Source organism: Chiloscyllium punctatum, chromosome 2 (genome assembly GCF_047496795.1).
Source record: "Chiloscyllium punctatum isolate Juve2018m chromosome 2, sChiPun1.3, whole genome shotgun sequence".
In the NCBI taxonomy this organism is placed as follows: Eukaryota; Metazoa; Chordata; class Chondrichthyes; order Orectolobiformes; family Hemiscylliidae; genus Chiloscyllium; species Chiloscyllium punctatum.
Genome location: NC_092740.1, coordinates 129,836,288 through 129,861,359, shown reverse-complemented (window position 1 = coordinate 129,861,359; position 25,072 = coordinate 129,836,288). Strand labels below are relative to the sequence as shown.

The 25,072-nt window shown below is 41.2% G+C and overlaps 1 protein-coding gene across 2 annotated transcripts; it reads left to right on the top strand.

Moving 5' to 3' along the window:
* Window positions 1-2,255: 2,255 nt before the first annotated feature.
* Window positions 2,256-18,886, top strand: LOC140489424 (Krueppel-like factor 4). 2 transcript variants are annotated; one of them, XM_072588977.1, is made up of 5 exons: window positions 2,256-2,632; window positions 14,001-14,124; window positions 14,512-15,289; window positions 15,382-15,540; window positions 18,002-18,886. In XM_072588977.1, exons 2-5 carry the CDS (start codon window positions 14,023-14,025, stop codon window positions 18,175-18,177), a joined length of 1,215 nt encoding a protein of 404 aa, XP_072445078.1. In that variant the 5' UTR covers window positions 2,256-2,632; window positions 14,001-14,022; the 3' UTR covers window positions 18,178-18,886. The 2 variants fall into 2 exon arrangements, with proteins under 2 accessions (XP_072445078.1, XP_072445069.1); XM_072588968.1 differs by lacking the exon at window positions 2,256-2,632 and adding an exon at window positions 13,472-13,858.
* The last annotated feature ends 6,186 nt before the right edge of the window (window positions 18,887-25,072 follow it).

Genomic DNA, 25,072 nt, shown 5'->3' with positions numbered 1-25,072 from the left:
TATTAGTCCTACCTTGTCCCTGCCTGCCCTGAATGTTTGACTCACTTCTGTTCTCAACTGTACCAGCCTCAGATTGATCTCTTTCCTCATCATATCCCTGGGTCCCACCTCCACGCCAGCACCACCAACTACCCCCCCCCCAACCTCCCCCCTTCCCCCCCCCCCCCACCCAACCTTACTAGTTTAAATCCTCCTGAGCAGTTGTAGCAAATTTCCCTGCCAGTATGTTAGTCCTCTTCCAATTTAGGTGCAATCCGTCCTTGTTGTACAGGTCACTTCTACCCCAAAAGAGATTCAAATGATCCAAAAATGTGAATCCTTCTTCCATACACCAACTCCTCAGCCATGCATTCATCTGCTCCAACCTCCTATTCCTCCCTCACTAGCTCATAGCACTGGGAGTAATCCAGATATTACTATCCTTGAGGACCTCCTTTTTTAATTTATTTTTCAATTTATAATTTCAGTCACATCACACAGTAAACTTTTGCAATAAATTCTATGCCTTACAATCTTATTCTCCACAACTACCTAATGGAGGAGCAGCGCTCCGAAAGCTAGTGCTTCCAAATAAATCAGTTGGATTATAACCTGGTGTTGAGAAATTTTTAACTTTGTACATCCCAGCCCAACACAGGCATCTCCAAATCAAAAAAAGTGCAAGTGGTGTGTGCTGTTGAAAGTATACATGTGTCTTCCCCTGTCTAACTTCCCAAAAACAGGTTTAATCTGATTCTAATATCAGGTCGAGAGTCTATGGTAGATCTGCAGAGACGTGACTGTACAAATACAGTAAGACTTCCTTTTTCAGGAATCAACTAATGAAATTTAGCAGAGTGGAGAGTTATGTTTTTCGGTTATTCATTCGAGTCTGTGAACAAGCTGCCCAACTCTTGGTCTGTCGACCTATATCCCTGTATTTCATTCTTTTTTAAATCTTATTTAATTCCCTTTTAATGATTACTGTAGAATCTCTATCCAATGGCCTATGGGGCCACGCTTTCCAAATCCTACTCACATGTGGCCTATAAAGATTTATTTTCCTTCTCCCAAACACCTCTGCATTTTTGTTGTCACTTATCTGGTTACTGTGCTGCTGTTGGAAGCCATATGGCCATAAGACATAGGAGCGGAAGTAAGGCCATTCGGCCCATCGAGTCCACTCCGCCATTCAATCATGGCTGATGGACATTTCAACTCCACTTACCCGCATTCTCCCCGTAGCCCTTAATTCCTTGTGACATCAAGAATTTATCAATCTCTGCCTTGAAGACATTTAGCGTCCCAGCCTCCACTGCACTCTGCGGCAATGAATTCCACAGGCCCACCACTCTCTGGCTGAAGAAATGTCTCCGCATTTCTGTTCTGAATTTACCCCCTCTCATTCTAAGGCTGTGTCCACGGGTCCTAGTCTCCTCGCCTAACGGAAACAATTTCCTAGTGTCCACCCTCTCCAAGCCATGTATTATCTTGTAAGTTTCTATTAGATCTCCCCTTAATCTTCTAAACTCAAGCCATTTCTCTTGATGTAATCTTTGCTATCTCTTACATGACTGAGTGTCTGTATTGCGAACATCTTGAGAGGATGATCCTGGGACTGTCCAGACTATGCAATATCCACAGCAAGATGGCTATCACTTCAGTGCAATCCAATATCACACACGAGCAATAGAAAATGGTTGGAGAGCGGGGATGGAAATGTCCAACAGGAAGAAAAGTCAAGGGAATGGCCAACTCCCCGTCTTCGAAATTGGTCGGCCGCCGAGATGAGGCAATATTTGTGGGGCAAGGATTAAATTCTGCACTGGGAAATTCAACAGCGTAGGCTAGCGTCACATAGTTTATAGGACGTTGTGAAATGCAATTAGCCGGTTATTGTGGAGGCTTGTTGCTGTGCGTGTATTCAAGTAAAACTTATTGTTTTGTTTTGAAAATATCACCGTGAGAGATGATTCTTCAAACCCGTGGGAGGTTTTTTTTTCCCCCATGAATTTCACAGAGGACACTTGCTGCTTTTTGGTTTCGCTGCCTGAGATTGAACGCTGTCGCACCTTGGCTAAGAGGTTGCATTAAAACAGTTTAAAATTCCCCCACCATTCTTTCACTCGTTTAACAAGAAACCCGCTGAGTCGGAGTTGCGGAGGGAGGGACACGGAGCAGTGGCTGAGATCCAAATTCAAACGCGAAGGAACAGAGATTAAATCCACAGCCTCTCACCACACCTGAAGCCCGGTGTCAAACTCCGGCCTCCCAACTTTCGGGGGGCTTTTATGGGTTTCTAATCCTGGATCAGGCCGTTACATCAGCCCATGCCGTCAGATGACTCTGTCGGGAACGAATCATTTCCGCAACATGCGACTGCTACCAATCAGACCGGGAGTTCTGTATTTATCTTCTCTGTTTAGGTTGGCCTGGGTCCCTGAAACGTAAGCCAGCGCCAGACACCGTGGTTCAGGGGGTTTTATAATGGACAAAAGTTCTTAAAAGAGGTTGTGTATTTCTCTCTCTCTCTCTCTCTCTCTTCGCTGACTTCAACGCCATGTGATCAGGAAGACAAGCTGGGTTTACATTTCCCCTCTCGGCTGGAGGAAACAAGGTTGTGTTGTGGGATGTCGACACTGAGAATTACGTAGTAAGTTAAAAATAACTGCGATATTTAAGGATTGGTGCAGCGGAATCCCAGACCAGAGAGAGGAGGGACAGAGGAGGGAGAGAGAGTGGTCAGTCTTGCAGAAATGAGACAGCTTTAGCCGAAAACCAACGCGTGTGTCAGTTTGTCTGCTCTTGTGTGTCTTTGAGAACGTGTGTCATTAAAGTTGTGTTGCCGTACGATCGAATGGAGTAAATTTAACGGTTTACAATTAGATTTTCGAGTCTTTGTATGGTATGGTTTTCTGGTTTAGTCCGCAAGAACCATCCCAGACTCGCATATGAAACTAAATGCCAGCAACAGTTGTATGGAGAAAACGTTGAAGTAACTCTCAAACGTCCCGGAAAAGGGTATTTTAAAACAGAATGGTCCCAAGAAAGAAAGCGCCTCCGAGCCAGCAGTGTTTCTAATCCGACTGCTCATTTATCTTGGGTGTATTGTAGATGGCATTAGGACTTAGTTTTAGAGTGTTAGTTTTATTTGTTATCTGTTAACAGATATAGGCTGAAAATGAAATACAGGTTTTAAAAGAATGGCACAGTTCAGATTTATAGTTTCAGTCTGTATTCGTGCAAGATAATCGAGTTGACGAAATGACGAGTGGCTCAATACATATTTTCGAAACTGCCTTCGGAGCACAAAAACCACATTCGAAAGTTGTCTTGCCCATTTAAGACTTGTGTGCCCAAATAGCTGCTGGATGTCTGGATTCGCTGTGTAAGAAGATGTGTACACCTGTTCAATGTTTTGATGGGTATTTCTATGTCTCTGGCTGTGTGTCTGTATACAGCACAGCAATTATAAGATAATCAAAGTACACAGGCCGTTCGGCCCAAAGGGTTTGGGCTGGTGTTTATGCTACGTGCCTCATTTCATTCCTGTATTCTCACCCTATCAACATGTCCCTCTACTCCTTTCTGACTGATGCACTTACCTAGTTCCCTCTCATGTGATTATGCCTGTCTGCTTGTATATATCCACATGCACGTTTATTTGTTAACCATGTTCTTACAGCATTAAAATGTTTATGAAATGTGACCGTTTCATACTAATATTGCTGAATATATTCACTGTCCAATCTGGAAGATATCTAATTTTTACCTGATGTTTCACCACAGAAGAAAACAACTGACCCAAAAAACATTTTTTTTTTGTTCTTTTAGTTGGAACCAGGACTGAAATGATCCTATTAACAAGCAGCAGCGTTAAGTGGAATCACTCAACAGGTGTTTGTGTTTATTGAAATATCAGTGGAATTAACAAAGAGTATATAATTGTCAAACATTAACATGGCCACCTTTTTCATATTGTGTTTTTCCATGTCTACTTCAACACTATCAGAAACATTGCAAAAGATTATTATGTTTATCTGGTTCACTATATGGTTGAGAGGAGGGCAACTCTTCCCTATGTACCTCTTCCCTCTTACTAGGCATGACAGGGCAGAAATTATTCTCCTCCAGTGATTGATATGCTATGAAGGAAAAAATGCCCCTCACCTCAGTGAGTCTGATTTTCTGTTTGATTTCAGTGGATTTAAGTTTGAATTTATTGCTGCATGAGAGGCAGAAGCTGGAAACTGTTATTGGGTCATACACCACAGAAACAGGCCATTTGGTCCACCGTGTATATGCTGACCAATGATCAACAGAATATACTAATCTCATTTATCAGTACTTCATCCATAACCTACTATGCCCTGGAATAAGGTTGTAATAAGACTTCCCTGCTCCTATAATCTACTTTGTATGGTCTTGCATTTCCTCCAACAGTCCAAGTCCCCTTCACATATTAGTGTATATTGGGTCTCAGTTGAGCAATGCCTCAATCTTAAAATTCTCACCCTTGATTTCAAATCCCTCATGGTCTTGCTCCTTCATATTAGTTAATTCCATGCTGGTTCACATCCTCCAAAGTATCCGCACTCCTACAAATCTGACCTCTTGTTCAATACTGATTATAATCACTCTGCCATTGGTGGCTCCGCTGTGGAATGCTCTCCTTAAGACTCCACACCTTTCTATTTCTCTTACCTTCTTCAAATGTAAATTTTTGACCAAGTGTTTTGATCACCTATTTTAGTATCACCTTAAATGACTTTTTTATCAAGTTTTGGTTGCTAATGCTCCTGAACAGTATTTGAGACATTTAAATATATTAATGATGCGATGCAAATGCAAGTTGTTGTTCTCCATTACAATAAATGTGATGCTCCAGAAAGAGAGATGAATGAATCCTCACCACCCAGCACACTCAGCCAGGAGCTACCCTCTGCCTGGTTTAATCTGAGATCCAACATAGCGATCCATGTTGGACCATGGTAATTGGTAAGTGACTAACTGGAGACCAGAGATGAGGGTACGCCACAGGGGATAAGATTGATTCCAGGTCAGTGGAATTGTTCTTAATGTTACACTGTACCCTCTAGATAATAATACTACATACTTTCATTTACACAGCTCATTGAGATCTTCTGCTATTAGTTAGTTACTTTTGATGTAATTTTCTTCTTCCTCTACCTTAGATTAGATTAAATTTCCGACAAGTCCACACCGACCCTCCAAAGAGTAACCCCCCCCCCCCCCGACTAATGAATCTAACAACTATGGACAATTTAGCATAGCCAATTCACCTGACCTGCACATCTTTGGAATTCAGCATTATCAGATCCTTTGACATTAGTTGTAGTGAATACTCTGTCAGAGCTTTGGCATTTAAATGTCTAAAGTAAGCCTGAGCAATGAAAGAAACATGTCATTCAAAACTTCCTGTTGGATTCTCTTTAGAAAATACCATTATTAGTTATTAATTAAAATAAATTTACAATTATCTTTTAATACAAAAAATGTTGACCATTTTGTTATTTTGATGTTGAGTACAAAGTTGAATATCTTTTAGATAATATTTGAAATAAACTAACTGCCACTAAAGTTCTAATAATGAACTAATGATATTTTAATATCTTATTGCACATAACTAAACAGTATCCGTGTATCCCAATTGTAATAAGGAGTCTGGATTGTATGGTTGGTTACTATAATAGCTTTTTAGTTTGTAGTACTTAGAATTTAATGCAAAATAGGACAAAGGAATTAAACAACTATTAGAATTCAACTTATGTTTTACCACCTATTTTAATGGATAGAACCAAGTATGGCAGTATAAGGATATGAAATAAATCATTTAGGGCTGAGAAACAAACCATGTTTCCCTACAATACCAGTGAAAACACTCAAAAAGTGTTGACTGTAAAACATTTTTGGATGTCCTGGTATTGTAGAAGGCTGCAATATAAATGCCAGTCATCATGTTAGTTTATCTTCCACAAAGAAGTTTCACATATGAGTGCATTCCAAGCACCAGAGTAATCAAGGCATTCCTTTACATTTGTTCAGGACCAAGAGTGTGTAAATTATGTGAGCCCATCTTTCCTCAGGGTCAGTTTTGATTTCTGAGCAATTCTTTTGCCCATATTAGAACTGCTTAGATGGAAACATTTTAATCTCAATTATTTAAGAAAGGAGATTAACAGAAGGAGCATTTTGGCAATGGAACTAGAGGCTGCACTACTTAATTGAAAACTTCACACCTAAATATCCAAAGATTCAACTTTTTTTAATTTCAAAATATACTTTATTCATGTAAATATACCTCTGGTACTTGTACAATTTTTCCATGTTGTTCATAGTTATATACATTGCATGTCTTAACATTACAAAGAACAAATTGAATTAATCGAATTCACAGTTATCCTATTAACAGTTACCTTTATTAACTATCCAGTCTCTCGGTATTTGGCTGTGGCTTCAGCAGAACCCACCTAAAGAGTGGGTCCCCTGTTATATGAAAGCAAATGAAACTTCTTTAACCCCCAGTTTATGGGGTTACCATTGTCCATTTGATTGTCCTGTCTCTGGGGTAGCTTGTCTACATCCCCATGGTAAGCACAAACTGCTGGACCTTCGCTGGGCTGAGGTAGCTATCCAGCTCCTCACTGGGGTCATTTACCCGCTCTGGTGTCATTGAGCCAAGGCAAGGGTCCTCACTGTCCAGTTCTGTGTCTGACAATGGGACTGTCAGAGGATCACAGCTCTCGGTTGCCTGTAGTTGTGGGGCAGTGGGTACCCCCTGGTTCTCACTGGGTGGAGGGTGGACTTCGGGGGGTCCGTTGTTTCCTGGTCAGGAGGAAATGCCCTCCTCTTTACCGACGGCACTCTGTCTCTTCTTCTGGTGGTGATGGCCTTCTTTGCGTCCATCTTCCCCCTCCGAAGAGCCGGCTGTCCCTCCCTCGTGCAGCTGTCTTTTCCCCTTTTGCTGGGAGGCTTTGGGGGCTTGGCAAGATTTCCTCTTCCTGTTTTTAACAGGTATCCACTCCTCTGCCTGCTTGATTACCTCCTCCTCCATTTCTTCCATCTGCCCGGCTAGAGCTAGGATCAGCTGCTGTGTCTCTCCGCTGGCTGCCGCCTCCTCCACTCCAGCCTGTTCTTCTTTCTGGGTGTCACCAGACTCCATTTCCCTGCTGTCTGGGTGGACCTTACTGGTCTTTGGGGGTCCACGGCTCACATTGCCACCTCCAGCCATCTGACAAAGATTCAACATCCAAAGAAATGCATATAGTCCCTGTTTTTATATTGCTCCTAAATACACTTGATTAATAATATACAACACTAGCCACCTTTTATGGTCATGCTCATGTTGAATTCAAAAATAAATAATTTTCTAATAGTGAGCGATTATGTTCAAGAATCACAGAATTGTTATGTTGCAGAAATTTCACCCACCATGCCTGCACCAGTTTCATTGCCAAGTGCCAATCTCCTGCTTTTCCCCACACTCTTGCACATTATTTCAATCCAAATAATCATCCAATGCCCTCTTGAATGCTTCAATTGAACCCACCTCCACCATTTCCAGGCAGCATACTCCACACCCTAATTACTCGCTGTGTGAAAACAATTTCTCTCACATCACACTTGCTGCTTTTGCACATCATTTTAAATCTATGTCCTCTCATTCTTGTTCTTTTTATGAGTGAGAACAGCTTCTCCCTATCTATTTTATCTAGCCCACTCATGATTTTGAAAACACTTATCAAACCTTCTCTCTGCCTTCTTCTCTTGGAGAACAATCCCAACTTCTTCAATCTATCCTCATAACTAAAGTTTCTCATTCCTAGAACTATACTTGTCAATTGCTTCTGCACTCTCTCAAATGCCTTCATATATTTCCTATAATGTGATGCACTAAGCTGTACATAATATTTCAGCTGAGGCCTAACTAGTACCTTGTACAAGTTCAACATCACCTCCTTGCTTTTATACTTTATGACTCTGTTAATAGAACTGAGAAAGCTGTCTGCTTTGTTAACTGGTCAATCCATATGAAGTACCGCCTTCAATGATCTGTACCCATATAGACAGACCAGTCTGCTCCTAACCCCTTTAGAATTGTACCCACAATTTGGTATTATTTTTCAATGCTCTTCCTACTAAAGTGCAACACCTCACCCTTCTTTGCATTGAAATTCATCTGCCACCTGTCTGTCTGTTCCACCAACTTGTCAATACCTTTTTGGAGTTCCACACTATTTTCTCACTGTTTAGAATTCTTCCAAGTTTCGTGTCATCTGCAAACTTTAAAATTATTCACTGCACATTAAGATTCAGATCATTAATGAGTATCAGACAAAGCAAGTGTCCCAATGCCAAGCCCTCAAAGTCCACCACAAACATTCCTCCAGCCCAAAAATATTAATTGACCATTATTCTCTGTTTCCTATCAGTTAGCTAATTTTGTATACGCATTGCTATTGTCCCTCCTATGCAATGACCTTTATCTTTCGCTGTTGTGTGGCACTGTATCAGATGCCTTCTGGAAATCCATGAATACTGCATCAACAGCATTACCCTCAACAAGCCTTTCTGTTACCTCTTGAAAAAGCCCCAGCAAGTTAGTGAAATATGATTTCCCCACTGGAAATCCATGCCACCTCTTCCTAATCAATCCACACTTTTCCATGGGACTTCTAATTTTATCCCAATGAAATTAAACTGACTGGTCTATACTTGCTGGGATTATCCTTTTAACCTTTTTGAAGAAATCTATAATATTTGGCATTTCTTTTAAGTCCAGGGAAGTCTAAAAAGTTATGGTCAGTGCTTCACTTGCTACCCTCACTTCCTTCAAAATTCTTGGATGTGTCTCATCTATTCCCAGTACCTTGATATCTTTAAGTACCAACATTCTAGCAAAGACATCTTCCTTATTAATTTTGGAGTTTCTCTTCTACCTCCTCTTCTACCATAGCATTGGCAGCAGGTCCCTCTTTTGTACAGACTGATGCCATGCCCCCTTTCTCCATGTGTAAATCCCTTTATTTGTCTCTAATCTGCCCTACTCCTCCTTTAACTACTCTTTTACAAGTTATAAGCATAACGAACATTTTTGGAGTCTCTTTATCTTAGCTGATTGATAGCTTTTTCTCATAATTCCTTTTTTTTCTAATTTGCATTTTCATCTCCTCTCTAAATCTTCAATGTTCTTCTTGGTTCTCGATTGTATTGTGTTTATTTGCTTTAATCCTGTTGTAAGCACACATTTTCTTTTTAATGTTAATTTCTATCTCCTTTGTCATCCATGGAACTCTGGATTTGTTTGCCTTACTTTTCCCATTTTGAGGGAATATTCCTTGACTGTGCTTGAGCCATCTATTTTTTGAAGGTAGCCCATTGTTCAATTACTGTTTTTCCTGCCAATCTCTTAATCCAATTAATCCTACACAGCTCTGTTCTTGCCACATTGATGTCAATTCTCTGTCAACTGATACTTCTTACTCAGGATTATTGTGTTTTTTTTTCTCTACCACCATCCTGAACCTTATGATATAATGCTACTAACCAGGACTGCTACACTTCCTTATCTCCTTCTTTTTCTCTTTCCTGAACAGCTAATTTAACATTACTTTAATATTTAATACCCATGACTTTAATATTTAATGTCCTTCCTTGAGCCACATCTTTATCAGCAGAACATCATATTTCTACCTGGCGATCTGTGTCCGCAATTTTTTTTGTAACTACACTCCATGCATTTATATACATGCATCTTAAATTTGTTTTGCCATGACTTGGAGGCGCAGGTGTTGGACTGGGGTGGACAAAGTTAAAAATCACTGAACAACAGGTTAAAGTCCAACAGGGTTTATTTGGAAGCACTAGCTTTCCAAGCGTGCTGCTTCATTAGGTGATTGTCAACCTAAAACCTGGTGTGTGATTTTAAAATTTGTTTTGGACTTCATTTCTGTCTTCTTTACTGTGCCTTTACTTATCAATTTGCTATTTTCTATGTTAGTGCCAGCTGTTTCTCCCCAGTATTTTGTGAAGTCTCATATTCTCTTCTACCAAGCTGTCTTCCTTTCAAAACCTCTGCCAAGAGGTGCTAGTTTAAAGCCCTCCCATTAGCACTCACAAAAAGCCCCACAAGGAACTCCAACTCAGCTCTGTTCAGGCATAACCCTTCCACATGTGAGTGAGGGAGGTGGCACTAGACCATTGATGAATATCACAAACCCAAACATGAATAAAGAATATTTTTAAAATGTTACGAATGGCTTGTATTGAATTCCACAGGAGTCAAGTTTTCAGTCAAAACTAACAAAGTTGCCTTTTTTTATTTACCATGTTCTTTTAAAATCTAAAATACAGTAATCTGGTGTATAATATACACCGCCTGTAGTTAGATCTCTGATATTTACCAATACCAGTGAATAATGTTAAGGACAGCTGCATAGGTTGTTGTACCTTGATAGCACTGGGGATGTCATGGAGCTTTGAATATTAGGTGGAAGGTTGATAAGATTGCTACTAGGCTTTATCAAAACTAAGGTAGAGGACCTGGTGTTTGGTAGTCTCACTGCTTTGAGACCATAGTTCTTAGTAGCATAAGTTTCTTTGATATGGCCTAACTGCACTAGGGAACCCGAGGCTTGGCAGAAAAATGATGGTGGATGCAGTTACGGAGATTGGCTCCCTCTTGGCTTCTAGCTGTTTTTTTTAAACTGTCAATGTTAACATGACAATTTAAAGGATCTCTGCTAACAGCAAAATTTATGATTGGCTCTTGGACGTATGTTTCCATATCGACCCTGTTTTTGTCTGTTTTACTCTATCTGGATTTCTGTATATCCCTGCTTGTTATTTACAAGTGTAAATAATTGGAATGTTTAGATTGTCTTACTCTCAACAGGACATAAGTAATATCTATCAATAATTAGTGACTTGCTTACTTTTAAAATCAGTGGACCTTTTAAAAAAAATTCACATTGGCATCACGAAAGAGAGAGTCGAGAGTGTGGTGCTGGAAAATCACAGCAGGTCAGGCAGCACCCAAGGAGCAGGAGCATCAATATTTCGGGCATAAGCCCTTCACCAGGAATCTGGCCGAAACATCGGATGCTGCCTGACCCGCTGTGCTTTTTCAGCACCACACTCTCAACTCAGATCTCCAGCATCCGCACTTTCTCCTCCATCACAAAAGAAACAGCTCTATTTCTATCTTTCTCTGACTTAAACTACCCGAACCTGTAAGAGAGGAAATTAAGTAAATTTTCATTTCAAGGACAGGATGAGAAGAGATTCTTTAGAAACTAAAGTTATTTCGTGTTCTGAAGAAGGGTCACTGGTCTTGAAACTTTGAATGTTTCTCTCCACAAATGCTGCCAGACCTGCAAAATTTTTCCAGCAATTTCTGTTTTTGTTTTCGCGCATCCAACTTTCTTTGTTTTATTTCTTTAGAGACTACCTGTTTGCTCTAAAATTCCAGTGTTTATTTTTCTCTCTGCTGGATGTTGTTTCAGAATTTATAACATATAATTCAAACAGTGGCCAAAGTTCTAACTGGCAGAGAACCTACTTATCTAAATCCGCACACACAATTTTATTAAAAAAATGAAGTAACATTTTGGCTGGACAGATTTTGAAATGTGGACAGTGAATGAAGTACTAACAAGGCAGTGCCAATATTGTGCCTACTATGCCAGATGCTTAAACAGGCTGAGGTAGATCTGGGACTGGAATTCACACAGCTGTTACTTGTAAACGTTGGAGCGGATGTCCAAGGCAACAGCGAGAACACAAATAACCACTATTCCACTTCTACCCTGCATCAAACACGGGAGGCTCGGGGGAGAAAAAGTGCAAAGTACCGAATATGTGTAGAGAAAAACAACATTGACGTTACATTTACATCAAAGTAAAAATGAAAGTCGAAAAATTGATTGTTAAAAATGGAAAAAGCTGCACTGTATTTGCGGAAAGCACTTTGGGACTAAAAACTGCTGCCAGAGTAGGTTTGGAAGCAGCAAGGTTACTTTTAATGCTGTATATTGCATTCAGGATGGTTCGCTTCAAGTAGAAGAATGTTAGATATATTTTCTGATCTGGACAAAAATTGTTTTGTAATGCCTACTCATAATCGGTTCTCCGTCTATGGAGCAACGCTGGCGCTTGTATTAGCATATGAATTTTGGATGAAAAAAGAAACAAAGTTGACCATTATAATGAACAGGGCGCATTATACAGGCAAAGAGCTCAAATCAGAATGAGAGAAACTGGCGGAGGTGAGTCACGCACCTGGAATCCACTTTTTGCATCGGATCCCTGTCCTGTCGCTTTGCACTGGATAACATTGCTTGGAATCGACGACAAGGAAGTTACCACTTGGAACGGTCGTGATGAAAATATTGCCGTAAATGTTAATAATTACCAATCCAGCATTTTGTTAATTGTAATGTACTTTATGTCAATACGATTTAAAAACATAATCCATAAACAGAGAGGATTTGGATAGTTGACAATCGCCATTGATCTCGGAAACCTAAAAAGGGAAAGTGGGAGGTCCCTGTCTTTGGAAGCAGTTACACCCTCCCACTCCTTTCAACTGATGCTAAACCTTGCATCCTCCTGAATGAATGAGGATAGTGGCATTCATAAAATCATAAAATCAAAAGGAGGCCATTGGACCCATCGTGCCTGCGCCTGCTCTTTGACAGAGCTGTCCAAACAATCTCACTCCATCTTGCTTTCCCTCCATTGTTATGTACGTTGTACTATCGCACTATGATCTCGAATTGCGTATTAAAAAGCATGATTACTAACATAAGTAAACTATGACCAGATGTGGACAGTGCAACGTTCAATGAATGTAGTTGCAATTTCAGTTTTAGTTTGCCAAATAGTCCTTGCTTTTAAACTTTCGAGAAGGTACAAATACCACGATTGTTTGGCTTGCAGACGTTTGGAAATTCAGCCGTTGCATGGGACCGCGGACCCGTTGTTGTGCAGTCCCGGTCAGAGTGGCGCTGGACTTTATTGAATTTCCCAGAGGTGACAACTCGTAAAGAGAAATGTAAACGGGCGCAAGTTTTATTCTAGGTAAAAACAATAACGGCAGAATTCTAGCAGAGTGACAGAAGTCAGCGCTTTGGATGACTTTTAAGTGACGAGAAAACTTCTTTTATTTATCCCAAACAAGATTGTTGCTACTATTAAAAACGATGGCAATCATGCAGGGTCAATACACACACACACACACCACACAATGGCCAATAGCCGCTGGTTGCCACTGTTTTGCTCCCAAATAGTTACAGGCTTCGCTTCCGGCACCGCGTCACAGTGACGCGTGTTTATTGTGACGTCAAAGGGTTCCCCCGCCCAATCCGCGCCCTCCACCCGCCCCGCTACTTTGAAACTTGGTTATTTTTGTTGCTGCGCTGCCATGACAACGGCGGCCAGGGCGGGCCCTTGGAGATTTCATAAGGCAGGGCGGTGCAGGCTGGCCCTGACAGTCAGTCTGCTCCCTCGCTCCATGCTCCGGGGATTGCAGTGTGCGGAGCAGCTGCAAAAGCAGCTCCAGAAACAGCAACAATAACAGAAAGAGCAGCCGAAACACCAGCAACAATACCATCAGCAGTGCCGCCGTCCCCTGGAGCGAATGTACAGACTTTCTCCCTGCAAAAGCCAAACAAAAACTCCTCACTGCCAGTCAAGTCCCCAGCTAACTGCCTCTCCTGCTGCTCCCGATATACTCTCGGGCTATATATAGGGCCAGCCGGTTCCAGGAGTAATACATCGCACTTCATGCTCCGGCCGTCCTCAGTGCAGGTGCTTCCTGTACGCAGGTTTTGTAATTGGTCATCTCATTATTAATGAGGTAGGTTTCTCACTAGGAATTTGGGAAAAAAAGTGTCCCGGCGCTGTATTTGAGAAGACGCTCTGATGCCGGGATGCAATAAGGAAATCTGACGAGTGGGAAGAATCCAGCTAATCTGATTGTTGTGCTTGGTTATCTGCAGGCGGCCGCAGAGTGAGTTTGACATGGCTTTAACCGGGACTGTCCTCCCTTCCATCAACACGTTCACCACCGGCTCGAACGAGAAAGGCGTGGACAGACCCCTAGGGCAACACACCGCGTGCAATGTGAGTACCGAGAGCTAAAAAAAACCCTCTTGGCTCAGAGTTACCTTATTCCAGTCCCATATTTCACTCACTTTTAATTTTCAATCAAACTTTAGTGGAGTAATGATAGGATTTCAGTTTTTTCCAATTCGTGTATAAATAATTGCTCACAAAATTTGAGTACTATGGAAGAATGTGTATGATTGTAGTTTAACTATGCATAGAACGTGTATGTTGCACTCCCGAATATTTGTGTTATAAAGTGATTTAATAACTTTTTAAAATTGCTGTGAACATTTCGCTTGACGATTCGCTAATGTTCTCTGTTTGATTTTAACAACTGGTTGCATACAAACTTCTGTTTGAGCATAGAACCGGCCAATGAGACTAAAACTGACTTTTTTGCAGAGATGGAGAGAAGAAATGACAAATTTTAGAAGATCCGCTGAACAGGAAGGTCAGAATATGGGATTTAGGCGGGAGGACGAGGAGCTGAGCGAACTCTTAGACTTAGATTTTATCTTGTCCAACACCATGAACTCGGAAACGACCATCAGTACGGCCAATAACTTTAACTGTCCCATTCCCAACACGCCAGAGAGTGGCGCAGACCTGTACCAGAGAGAGCCTACGGCCAGCTACAACATCACAGATATTGGCGAGGGCCCACCGACCGGCGGCAGTTTTGTGGCTGAATTGTTGAGGCCGGATTTGGATCCCGGTTACTGCCATCTCAGCAGCCTGCAGGGCAGGTTTGTAGTAAGGACAGCGACAGAGACGGGCGATTACAGCCAGCAGGCCAGGGGCAACAAGCACGGTCCGGCGATGGACGCGCCTTTGACACATCCGCAGAGCCACCTTCCGCAGGGCTGCCGGAAGATCAAGCAGGAAGCACTGGGAGGGAGCACCACATCCTGCTCGGCAAGAACACTGGACGGGCGGGCGAGCGGTGTCCAGGTGCCAGGGAGCGGCCACCGTGCGGCGTGCAGAGGCAGGGCAGGCCAGCACACCTACCCCGGCAGGGTGAACTCGCCGCTGGCTTCAGAGGACATGCTGGGCCGGCAGTGCCGCTCCTCATCTCAGATGCTGACTCACCAAAGAGCGCCAGGCCTCCCTATCCAACAGGGCTATCCTCCTCCAGGCAGCTTCCCCCACTTCCAGGACCAGCCAGCTGTCCAGTACCAAGGTCAGTCTTATCTTATTTTTGAAGATCCATTAAACTTTCACCACTCGGTTCAAGGACCGTTGCTGACTCCACCCCCTGTTCACCTTTATTAGAGCTGCTGCCCTCGGGGTTCACCCAGGAAGACAAGCCAAGGAGAGGTCGCCGGTCATGGCCCAGGAAACGGGTAGCGACTCACACGTGTGACTATGCGGGCTGTGGGAAAACGTACACCAAGAGCTCGCACCTCAAGGCACACCTTCGGACACATACAGGTATCCACTTCCTTCCTCGCTTGTTTGCTGTGTTGTACTGTAGTGTCAACAAAATCCTGTTATGAGATAAGATTGTCAAGTGATCTAGATTTAGGATGTCGCCTATATTTGCAAATAAATGTAGCTTGCAACCCCCCCCCCCCCCCCCCCTTTTGTCATCTGGAAATCCCTGCCCCATGTGAAATGCAGTTGAAATTGCCAATGTTTCATTGCATTTAGGAACCGCCTTTCGGTTTCAGCAGTGGAGTTAAAACGTGGATCGTTCCGCCTCCGGTTTGTTAGGGGTGTACCGCATAAACAAACCCCTGCACTTGGTTGCGTGCCCTTTGTGCCCTGCTCAGTGTTTCTGGTGCTAAAGAGTTCTGAGGAAGGGTCACCAGATCCAGAAACGTTAACTTTAGATTTCTCTGCATAGATGCTGCCAGACCTGCTGAGCTTTTCCAGCAACTTCTATTTATGTTACTAATGAATCTGTCCCTGGGGAAAAAAAAGTCCACTATTTCCCATTGCAGGCGGTTAGTGAGTGACCCAGTTTTCCTTCTCAGTCAGAGACTGCCTGTTAACCCCAAAATGTCCACTTTTTAAAAGAAAACAAACTGTCTCCCAGCCCGCATCTTCTGTGCAGAAAATTTGACTTCGCCTTAAGTTATGAGGTGCTCAATATTCGAGGGGGGGGTGATCATGTGAGATTTCATCCCAAATTTAAATATCTTGCCCTGCATTGGTGAGACCACCCCTCCGCCACTGTGTGATTCAGTTCTCTTACTTAAGGCGGGAGAGTAGATTTACTTTAAAAACTGGCTGATTCTTGGACCGAAGGGATTGACCTATCAGGAGAGTTGAGACCCACGATTGTATTGGTCTTTAGAATAATTCGAGATGATCTGTTGAATCGTATTCGGAGGGGTGTTGACAAATGGAATACTGAGGGGATGTTTTTCTAATGGGGGACAGATTTGGAACTAGAGTTAAACAAAACCCAAAAGAACTGTGGATGCTGTAAACCAGAAACCAAAAGTTTCTTGAAAAGCTCAGCAGGTCTGGCAGCATTTGTGCAGAGAAATCGAAATTAACTTTTTGGGTCTGGTGATCTTTCTGAGGAAGGGTCACCGGACCCGAAACGTTAACATGGAACTAGAGCTAGAGTTTGCACATAAAGGATCTCCCACTGCGAGATAAAGAGGAATTTCTGCTCTCAGAAGAACATCAATTCTCATCCCCCGGGTAAGTAGAGGCTAGGTCACCGTATACATACCTAGCTGGGTTAGGCAGACAATAGAGTCGAGGGTTTCATAGGCAGGTGTAAGCAAGATTGTATAGTTAAGATCACAGATCGCTCAAGATGTGAAGTCTGCACGTTCTCCCCATGTCTGTGTGGGTTTCCACTGGGTGCTCAGGTTTCCTCCCACAGTCTAACCATGTGCTAGTTGGATTGGCCATGATAAAGTGCCCATAGTGTTCAGGGATGAGTAGGTTAGGTGCAGTAGCCATGGGAATTGCATGGTTACAGGGATAGGGTAATGGGATGGGTCTGGGTGGGATGCTCTTCAGGGGGTAGGTTGTTGGGCCGAATGGACTGATTCCACACTGTAGGTATTGAGCAAGATGGTTCAGTGGTTAGCACTGCTGCCTCACAGCGCCAGAGACCCGGGTTCCATTCCCACCTTGGGTGACTGTGTGGAGTTTGCGCAGTCCGGTTTCCTCCCACAATCTAAAGTGTCAGGTGAATTGGCCATGCTAAACTGTCCATAGTGTTAGGTGCATTAATCAGGGTAAATATAGGGTAGGAGAATGGGTCTGGGTGGGTTACTCTTCCAAGGGTAGGTGTCCACTCATTGGGCTGAATGGACTGTTTCCACACTGTAGACATTCTATCTTATTAAATTGTGAAACAGGCTCCAGAGGTGAATTGGCCTGAACCTGTTGCTATGTCTTATGAACTTAAGTTCCAAAGCCATTCTTGTACGTGCATTCCTGATGCACGAGATGGACTTATAAATAAAAACAGAAATAGGTGGAAAATCTCAGCAGGCCTGGCAGCATCGTGGAGAGAAATCGATTTCGGGTCCAGTAAGCCGCCTTCAGGACTGCCCAACAGACGGTTGGACTCCAGTTCTGAGAAGTTTCACTGGGCCCGAAACTTTAGCTCTGAATTCTCACCACAGATGCTGCCAGGCCTGCTTATCTTTTCCTCCAATTTCTCTTTTTGTTTCTGACTTATAGCATCCGCAGCTCTTTTCGGTTTGCACGAGCTTGTAAACGTTGGACAATTCTTTAGGTGTCGATGCGAGCTGGCTCTTGGAAATATCTCTGAGGTAGCCGAAGAAACTGTAGCCTCCATTGCGTTATGGTGTTGGTGTGTCTGCCTCCCTCCCTCTCCCCTCACCCCACTCTCTCTCTACACCTTCTCGCTCCAACTAGACAGTTTCTGACCCGGTGGGGCTTGCTCGTCTGTTTACAGGTGAGAAGCCCTATCACTGCGACTGGGAAGGTTGTGGTTGGAAATTTGCTCGCTCCGACGAGTTGACTCGACACTACAGAAAGCACACGGGACATCGTCCCTTCCAGTGTCACAAATGTGACCGAGCATTTTCCAGATCTGATCACTTGGCTCTGCACATGAAGAGACACCTGTAACTCAACGAGAAACTGCTCCAAGTCTTCAGCCTGTAAATAGAAAGATTTACTGCCTTATATACAGTGCCCGGGGTCATATGGAGGACACTGGCGAAACCCCAGCATGTCTACCAGTGAATGACACTCTGAAAGTGAAATCTCTTCGCTGGATTAAAAGTCTCGCCCTCTTAATAGACCGGGTGCGGTCTGCGATCAAACACCCACAGAAAAGATCAGAGTTTTGAAAATTAGAATGGAAACCAGTTCCCTGCCGTTCCAAGTGACATTGCAGCCGCCACAAACTCGGGAGAGGATCTCACTTTCAGTGCAACGAATTTTATATATTTTTTTCCTTTTCAAAGGGGGATTTCAGGTACATAAATGCTGTTTGAAACAAAAAAAAATCCAAAAGAAAATAAGCCATGATGTGATGGTGCTTGGTGACTTTCTATCAGAGGTACAAAAACTGAAAGGAAAACTATGCAACAAACTCTGCCACTGGATAAGGGATTTTACCAATAACGTCAGGTTCACGGTATTGCCAAAGATCAGGTAACGGTTTCTAGTTCATGTCGCTAAATATCATTCTGTGGTCTTTGTGCAATAACTGTTAGTCATTGTATTCTATACTTCAGAGCAGAACAAATTACATTTCTATATTATACTCCACATAATATTTTTATCTAATTTACATTTTATGTGACATTTTTTGTACATTTGTAAATAAGGAGTAACATTTTCTGCAATTTGGATTTTGCATATAGTGTTTTTGGAAAAAGAAAAAGTAATAAAACTGAAAATTTCTGTATCTTGACTCATGGTTGAATCTGCATTATTTTGTTTTCAATTCGATTTACAGCGTCTGTGTGGAGGTGTGAGAGAGAAAGCCACCGCTACTAGCTATTATTTAAAAAGTGTGGCTTTTGGAATTGGAAGTTTGGAATTATTCTGTGGAAAGGAGCCAATAATTAATGTTTCATTTATATATGCCACATTGCCCTTACCTGACTGAGATTGTGAACTGTTGCACACAAACTTGCTTGTGCTGGGAAAATAGGCCAAACAGAGTTCAGAACTCTCAATGCCAATCATAAAACATAAGAAATGGAAAACATTCACTTTGGTATGCTTGAGTGTTAAATTGATTCACAAATTTGTAAGCCTATTTGCAACATGGCAAAAATTACTCCATAATGATGCTGAAGTGAGAACTGTAGTCCATATTAAATCCATGACTTAGTGAGTGAAATAAATGCTGGTAATAAACACACAATTTGTTGCTTCTGGATTAGTGGTGCTGGAAGAGCACAGCAGTTCAGGCAGCATCTGAGGAGCAGTAAAATCGACGTTTCGGGCAAAAGCCCTTCATCAGGAATACATCATTTTTACCTACATTTGTTGCTAGCTAGGGTCAATTGTCTATCACTCAATTGTCAGGATTAATCATCCTGAGAGATGTAAATCACTTTAAAATGAATAAATATATAGATCTCTGATATGTTGTAGGTTAATATGTCAGAATGATCTTAAAAACAGTAAACATTTCATCAATGTAGGCTTTAGGGTAGACTTTAGAGTTGCGAGTGTGGCGCTGGAAAAGCACAGGAGGGGTCAGACAGCATCTGAAGAGCAGGAGAATCAACGTTTTGGGCAAAAGGTCTTCATCAGGAAAGGCTTCCTGATTTCCTGATGAAGGGCTTTTGCCCAAAATGTCAATTCATCTACCCCTCGGATGCTGCCTGATCTGCTGTGCTTTTCCAGCACTGCACTCTCGACTCTAATCTCCAGCATTTGCAGTCCTCACTTTCACCTTTAGGGTAGGCTTTGCTGTAATGATTTGTCAAATCACTTTAATGCTTTCTTCTATTGCTGGTAACATACTGACTACATCATGAATAAACTTGCATTTCTGGAGCACCTTTCACAGCCTTAATGTCCCAAAGCACTTTAAAGTTAATTCAATATAATTTTTGAAGGATAGTCACTGTTGTAATGCAGGATTGGCAGCCAATTTGTGCTGTACAATTCCCACAAACAGCAAAGTGCAACTAACTAGATAATCTGTTTAGTCATCTTAGTTTAGGGAAAATATTTGATACACACCAGGTAGATCCTCCCTGATCCTTTTAATATCTGTAAAAACATGTAGCTAGGATGAGTGAATGGGGAAAACATGGCAGATGGTATCTAGCATGGAAGAATGTGAAGTTATCCAGTTAGTAAGGAAAACTGGTAAAGCAGAATTCTAGATGAATAGCAAGTTGAGGGAATTTGACAGCCAGAAGGATCTTGTGTATAATTCACAGAAAAGTTTTGTTCAGGTACATCAATGTTTTAAGGGAACAAATGTAATGTTAGCATTTGTTACAAAGAAATTGGAATGCCAGAGTAAATATATTTTGCCTTATTTTATAGAACTGGAAATTCTCAACGCATCTGAGAACATCTGTGGAGAGAGAAACAGTTAACATTTTAGTGCACTTTCTCTCCTCAGGCGGTCAGACCTGGTGGGCATTTCCATTATATTCCATTTTCATTTCAGACTTTGAGCATTTTCCTATGTATAAATGGATGGAATCTTGATGTGACCATACCTGGATGACTGGATGCAACTTTGGTCTTGTGATCTAAGGAAGGATAAACCTGCCTTAGTGGACAACAACAAGTTGCTGAACAGATTCCTGTATGACAGAATTGTGTTATGAAGAAAAATTGAGTAGACCAAGTGTACTTTGACTTTGGAAGAATGAATGATCTTAATTGATGCATAATTCCTAAGGGGTTTGACAAGACAAACGTGTGGAGGATGTTTTCTTTACTATGGTGTCTACAATTAAATTAGTGATTAGTCATTTAGAATTGAGACGTGTACCACTTTCATCGTTCAAAAGATCGAGTGCATGAATGTTTCTACCTTGGATCTGTGGGCAGTCAATTGTCCAGTATTTTCAAGACTGATTTCAAAAGATGTTTGGATGCTAAATGATTCAAGGGTTAAGGAAATGTGGAGGGAAGGTGAAGGTAAAGGTGAAGATCAACTATGATTGTACAGAATGAGGAGATCAAGGGGTTCAATGGCTTTTATTACAGAACTTTTTACTTTCTTCAAAATAACATACATAGAATCTTTGATACACATCCAGAAATGCACATTGAAAAGCTTGCACAAACAAGTTTGGTCTAATAGCCACAGATAAATGTAAGTTCCGCTTCATGACTGGAATGGTTCCTCATTGTGGAACTACTAATGTGAACTTCAAAATCTTGAAGCTATATAAAGGTACTCTTGATACCAATGAGTCATGAAACTGGGATGAGTATTCAGCCCAGTAACGTCATGCAACATTAAGGAAAATAACTGGCATTTCTGAAATTATTTTTTTCTGTAAAGCTTAAAGGTTACAACAGACAAATTGACAAATGAAAATTGCCCAATTTGTTGATCAATTACTCTCAGGCTGCATCTGTTAAGAGAGAAAAGCACTTAATGTTTCAAGCCAATAAACTTGACAGTTCCCATCAGAGAAATCAACCTGAAAGGTAGCCCTGTTTCTTTCCTGATCTGCTGAGTATTTCTCGCATTCAGATATTATTTCACATTTCTGATATCTGTGGTTTTTTGATTTCTGAGGTTTACTGGGTCACATACATTTCTAAGTTTGCTTTTTGTCGAAGATTTAGTTTAGAACTTAAATTTTCATCTGGAGTACTTGGAGAACAGGGTTTTGCATGTCTATTGCCAGTAGGTACTTATGACACAGCAAATGCAATCAAGAGTCAAGCAAATAGAAATTTATACTCATTACATGACAGCACCATACTCTACCAGTGTGGCATTTGTTTTTCTTATAATAGATTTCCTGTGGCCTCCACTATGTAGAAGTACCTCTTAACGTTATGGATGCATACCTATTAGGAACAGAATAAAACTGCTAACCATATCACCATCGTTATGGAGTAAATTTGTTCTGTAATCATAGAATCCCTACAGTGCAGAAATAGACCATTTGGCCCAACAAGTCTACACTGATCTTCCCACCCAGACTAATTTCCCTACCCTATCACTCTACATTTACCCTGAATGATGTGCCTAACCTGCACATCCCTGAATACTATAGGCAATTTAACATGGCCAGTTCAACTAATCTGCACAGCTTTAGACTGTAAGCAAACCAGAACACCCAGAGGAAACTCTCACAGGCACAGGGGGAATGTGCAAACTCCACATAGACAGTCGCCCAAGGCTGGAATTGAACCTTGGTCCCTGGCACTGTGAGGCAGCAGTCTAACCCCTGAACCATTGTGCCAACCATTAAGAGCCCTGTAAGTGTAAAGAACATTTAGGGGTCAACGTTGATATTTTAATTGGAACGGCCAATAAATCTCAACTTACACCACTCTTCAAAGTAGTACTTAGACCAAGTATTTAAACTTCGGAATTTTCATAAATATCTGACTAGAACTGTTGGGCGTGTACATCAAGTGAGTATTGAAGTAAAGCAGATTTGAGAATAAAAACTGAATGTGCTGGAAAAGCTCAGCAAATCTTGAACCAGCTGCATAAAGAGAAAAATGGTTGAATATGACTTCTTCAGAAATGGTGATTAAAGTGGACTTTAAATTATAGGTAACTAAGTTTATTGTACTTTTAGTATCTTTGACACTGATTTTTGCGCAGTAACATCCTTTTGATAAAACTGATTAGTGACCCTATTAGTGAAATGTAAGGAATATGGAGCATGTAAAGATGGTAGAAAACAGATAACTTTAGTTCAAATAAGAAGTAACTATTTGTCCACATGCTGAACAATAAGATCAATGCAGTTTTGAATATCAATGAAACTTGTATGTCCTGAACTAGTTTCTCACACAGAAAAAGAATAAGATAGCTTGGACATCAGTACTGACTATTTCTTCAATCCTATATATTTTAAAAATAGAATTATTAGCAAATTGTGGCAACTTTTTGCAAAGGTTGTGGGTGAAGTTAAATACATGTTTGGAACAGATGAATTGGTCTGGAAAGGCAGGCAGAAGTTAGTAGTTGAGTCAGTAGGAACAGGAATAGCATACAGCGGAGTTAATTGACTGGTTTTGCAAGTTTCCAATTCCTGTGAAGTCAAGTAGATGTCACATCTGATTCTAGAGACTGGAATTTATAGTGATTCGGACTGATTTGCTTTTGGTAATCATTGGTAAATGCAGCACCAAACTTGTTGAATGCTCTGGTAACTTGTATGCTGCTGAGAACGTGCATCAGTTCTATAATAATTTTATGTTTATTGGACAGTGCAAATAAACTCATTTTTCTGCTTTACAGTACAAGTATTCTAGCCATAATTTGTTCACTAATCTCCACCCAAAATCCAGCAAGCAAGTACTAGATGGATAATGGAACTTTATTCTTTGTTTCAGTGCAACTGGAATCCAAAGGGTTGGCAGCTATACTGCAATAGTATCGACCTCTGTTAGGTCACAACAGGAGTAAGTGTGTTCAGTTCTGATTGTTGCGTTTCTGGAGGGATATATAGATCTCATGGAGTATATTACAGATAGCCCAAAATAAAACTAGAACTAAGTTAAATTATGGTGACTGGTTGCATTGACTAGATTTGCAAACCCTTGAAATAAAAGATGAAGTGGTGGCCGAATCGAGGTGTTCAACATGATTAAAGAAATTGTTAGGGTACATAGAGAGCACCTATTTCCTCTGGTGGGGGTGAGGGTGGTCCAGAGTGAGGGTTCAGAATCTGAAATTGACAGCCAGGCCTTTGAGGGATGAGGTCAGGTAGCACTTCTTCACACAAAGGGATGTCAAAATCTGGTACTCTTTCTTCCCCCACTCCCCAAAAAGAAACATTTGAGGTTGGGAGTCAATTGAAACTTTCAAAACCAATGTTGCTGGGCTTTTATTGGGGAAGGACATTAAGAATTATCAAACTAATTGTGCAGATATAATTAAAATACAGAGCAGTCTTGATCTAATTGAATAGGGTTCCTGGCTCCAGGACTTCAATCGTCTCCTTCTATCTCCATATTCATACTCTTGTTTCCATAGTGTAGCAGTGCATCTCAACTCGCATTCCATTTTTCATTTATCCAGCACCTTTTCCAGGATATCTGAAATTGTTTCATTGTCAATGGAATGTATTTATGGTCAGATGAAAACATAATCCACACTCTAAGATAAATATAAATCACTGATACAAATCATTATATTTCTTCTGTAGTTGGCTCTTTGCTCTTATACTGTAGATATTTTGTTGGCAAAACATTTTTTAAGCACTAATTCGATTCTATGAAATACTAGTACCGGTGCAGCTTTTTGCAGTTACTTCATTAAAGTGAGTGTTTTGAAATGAAAGATTTTAGAATATTTTGAAAAATAAAAATCACCTTTAGAACTAAAGCTGTTTTAAGCCTGATGCTCAAAGATGAAATCAGATGCAGGCTGTTTTAAGCCAGAGGCATTCTTAGTGATCTGGAGTATGGAGCCTGAGTCTGACTCCCAGACAGTGTCTATTAATATTGTAATGTAATATATATAGGTTTGTTTTATCACATTCCAGTTCCTGTAAGTTTATATCCTTGTAATCGAGTCCCTTTTATGTCCAAACACATGCATGATTTTCCTATAATTTAGTTGCTCTTTCACAAGAAATACAACTTTCTAATAGATATTGTAGAGTAGTTCATCATTCTTCATCACTTGTGACTATGCCATGTATGCAGTCAACACAGCACGCTGCTTAAAATAGGGAGTGTCAAAAAGACAAGGACTTTTAAGAGACATGAGCAAAGAGAATATAAAAGGTTTTGCTGATGTGGAGCTAACTGAAGAAAGTTGAGATTCAATAAAGCATAAACACCTCTATGGACTAGTTGTGCTGAATAGCTTTTTTTATATGCCATCTTT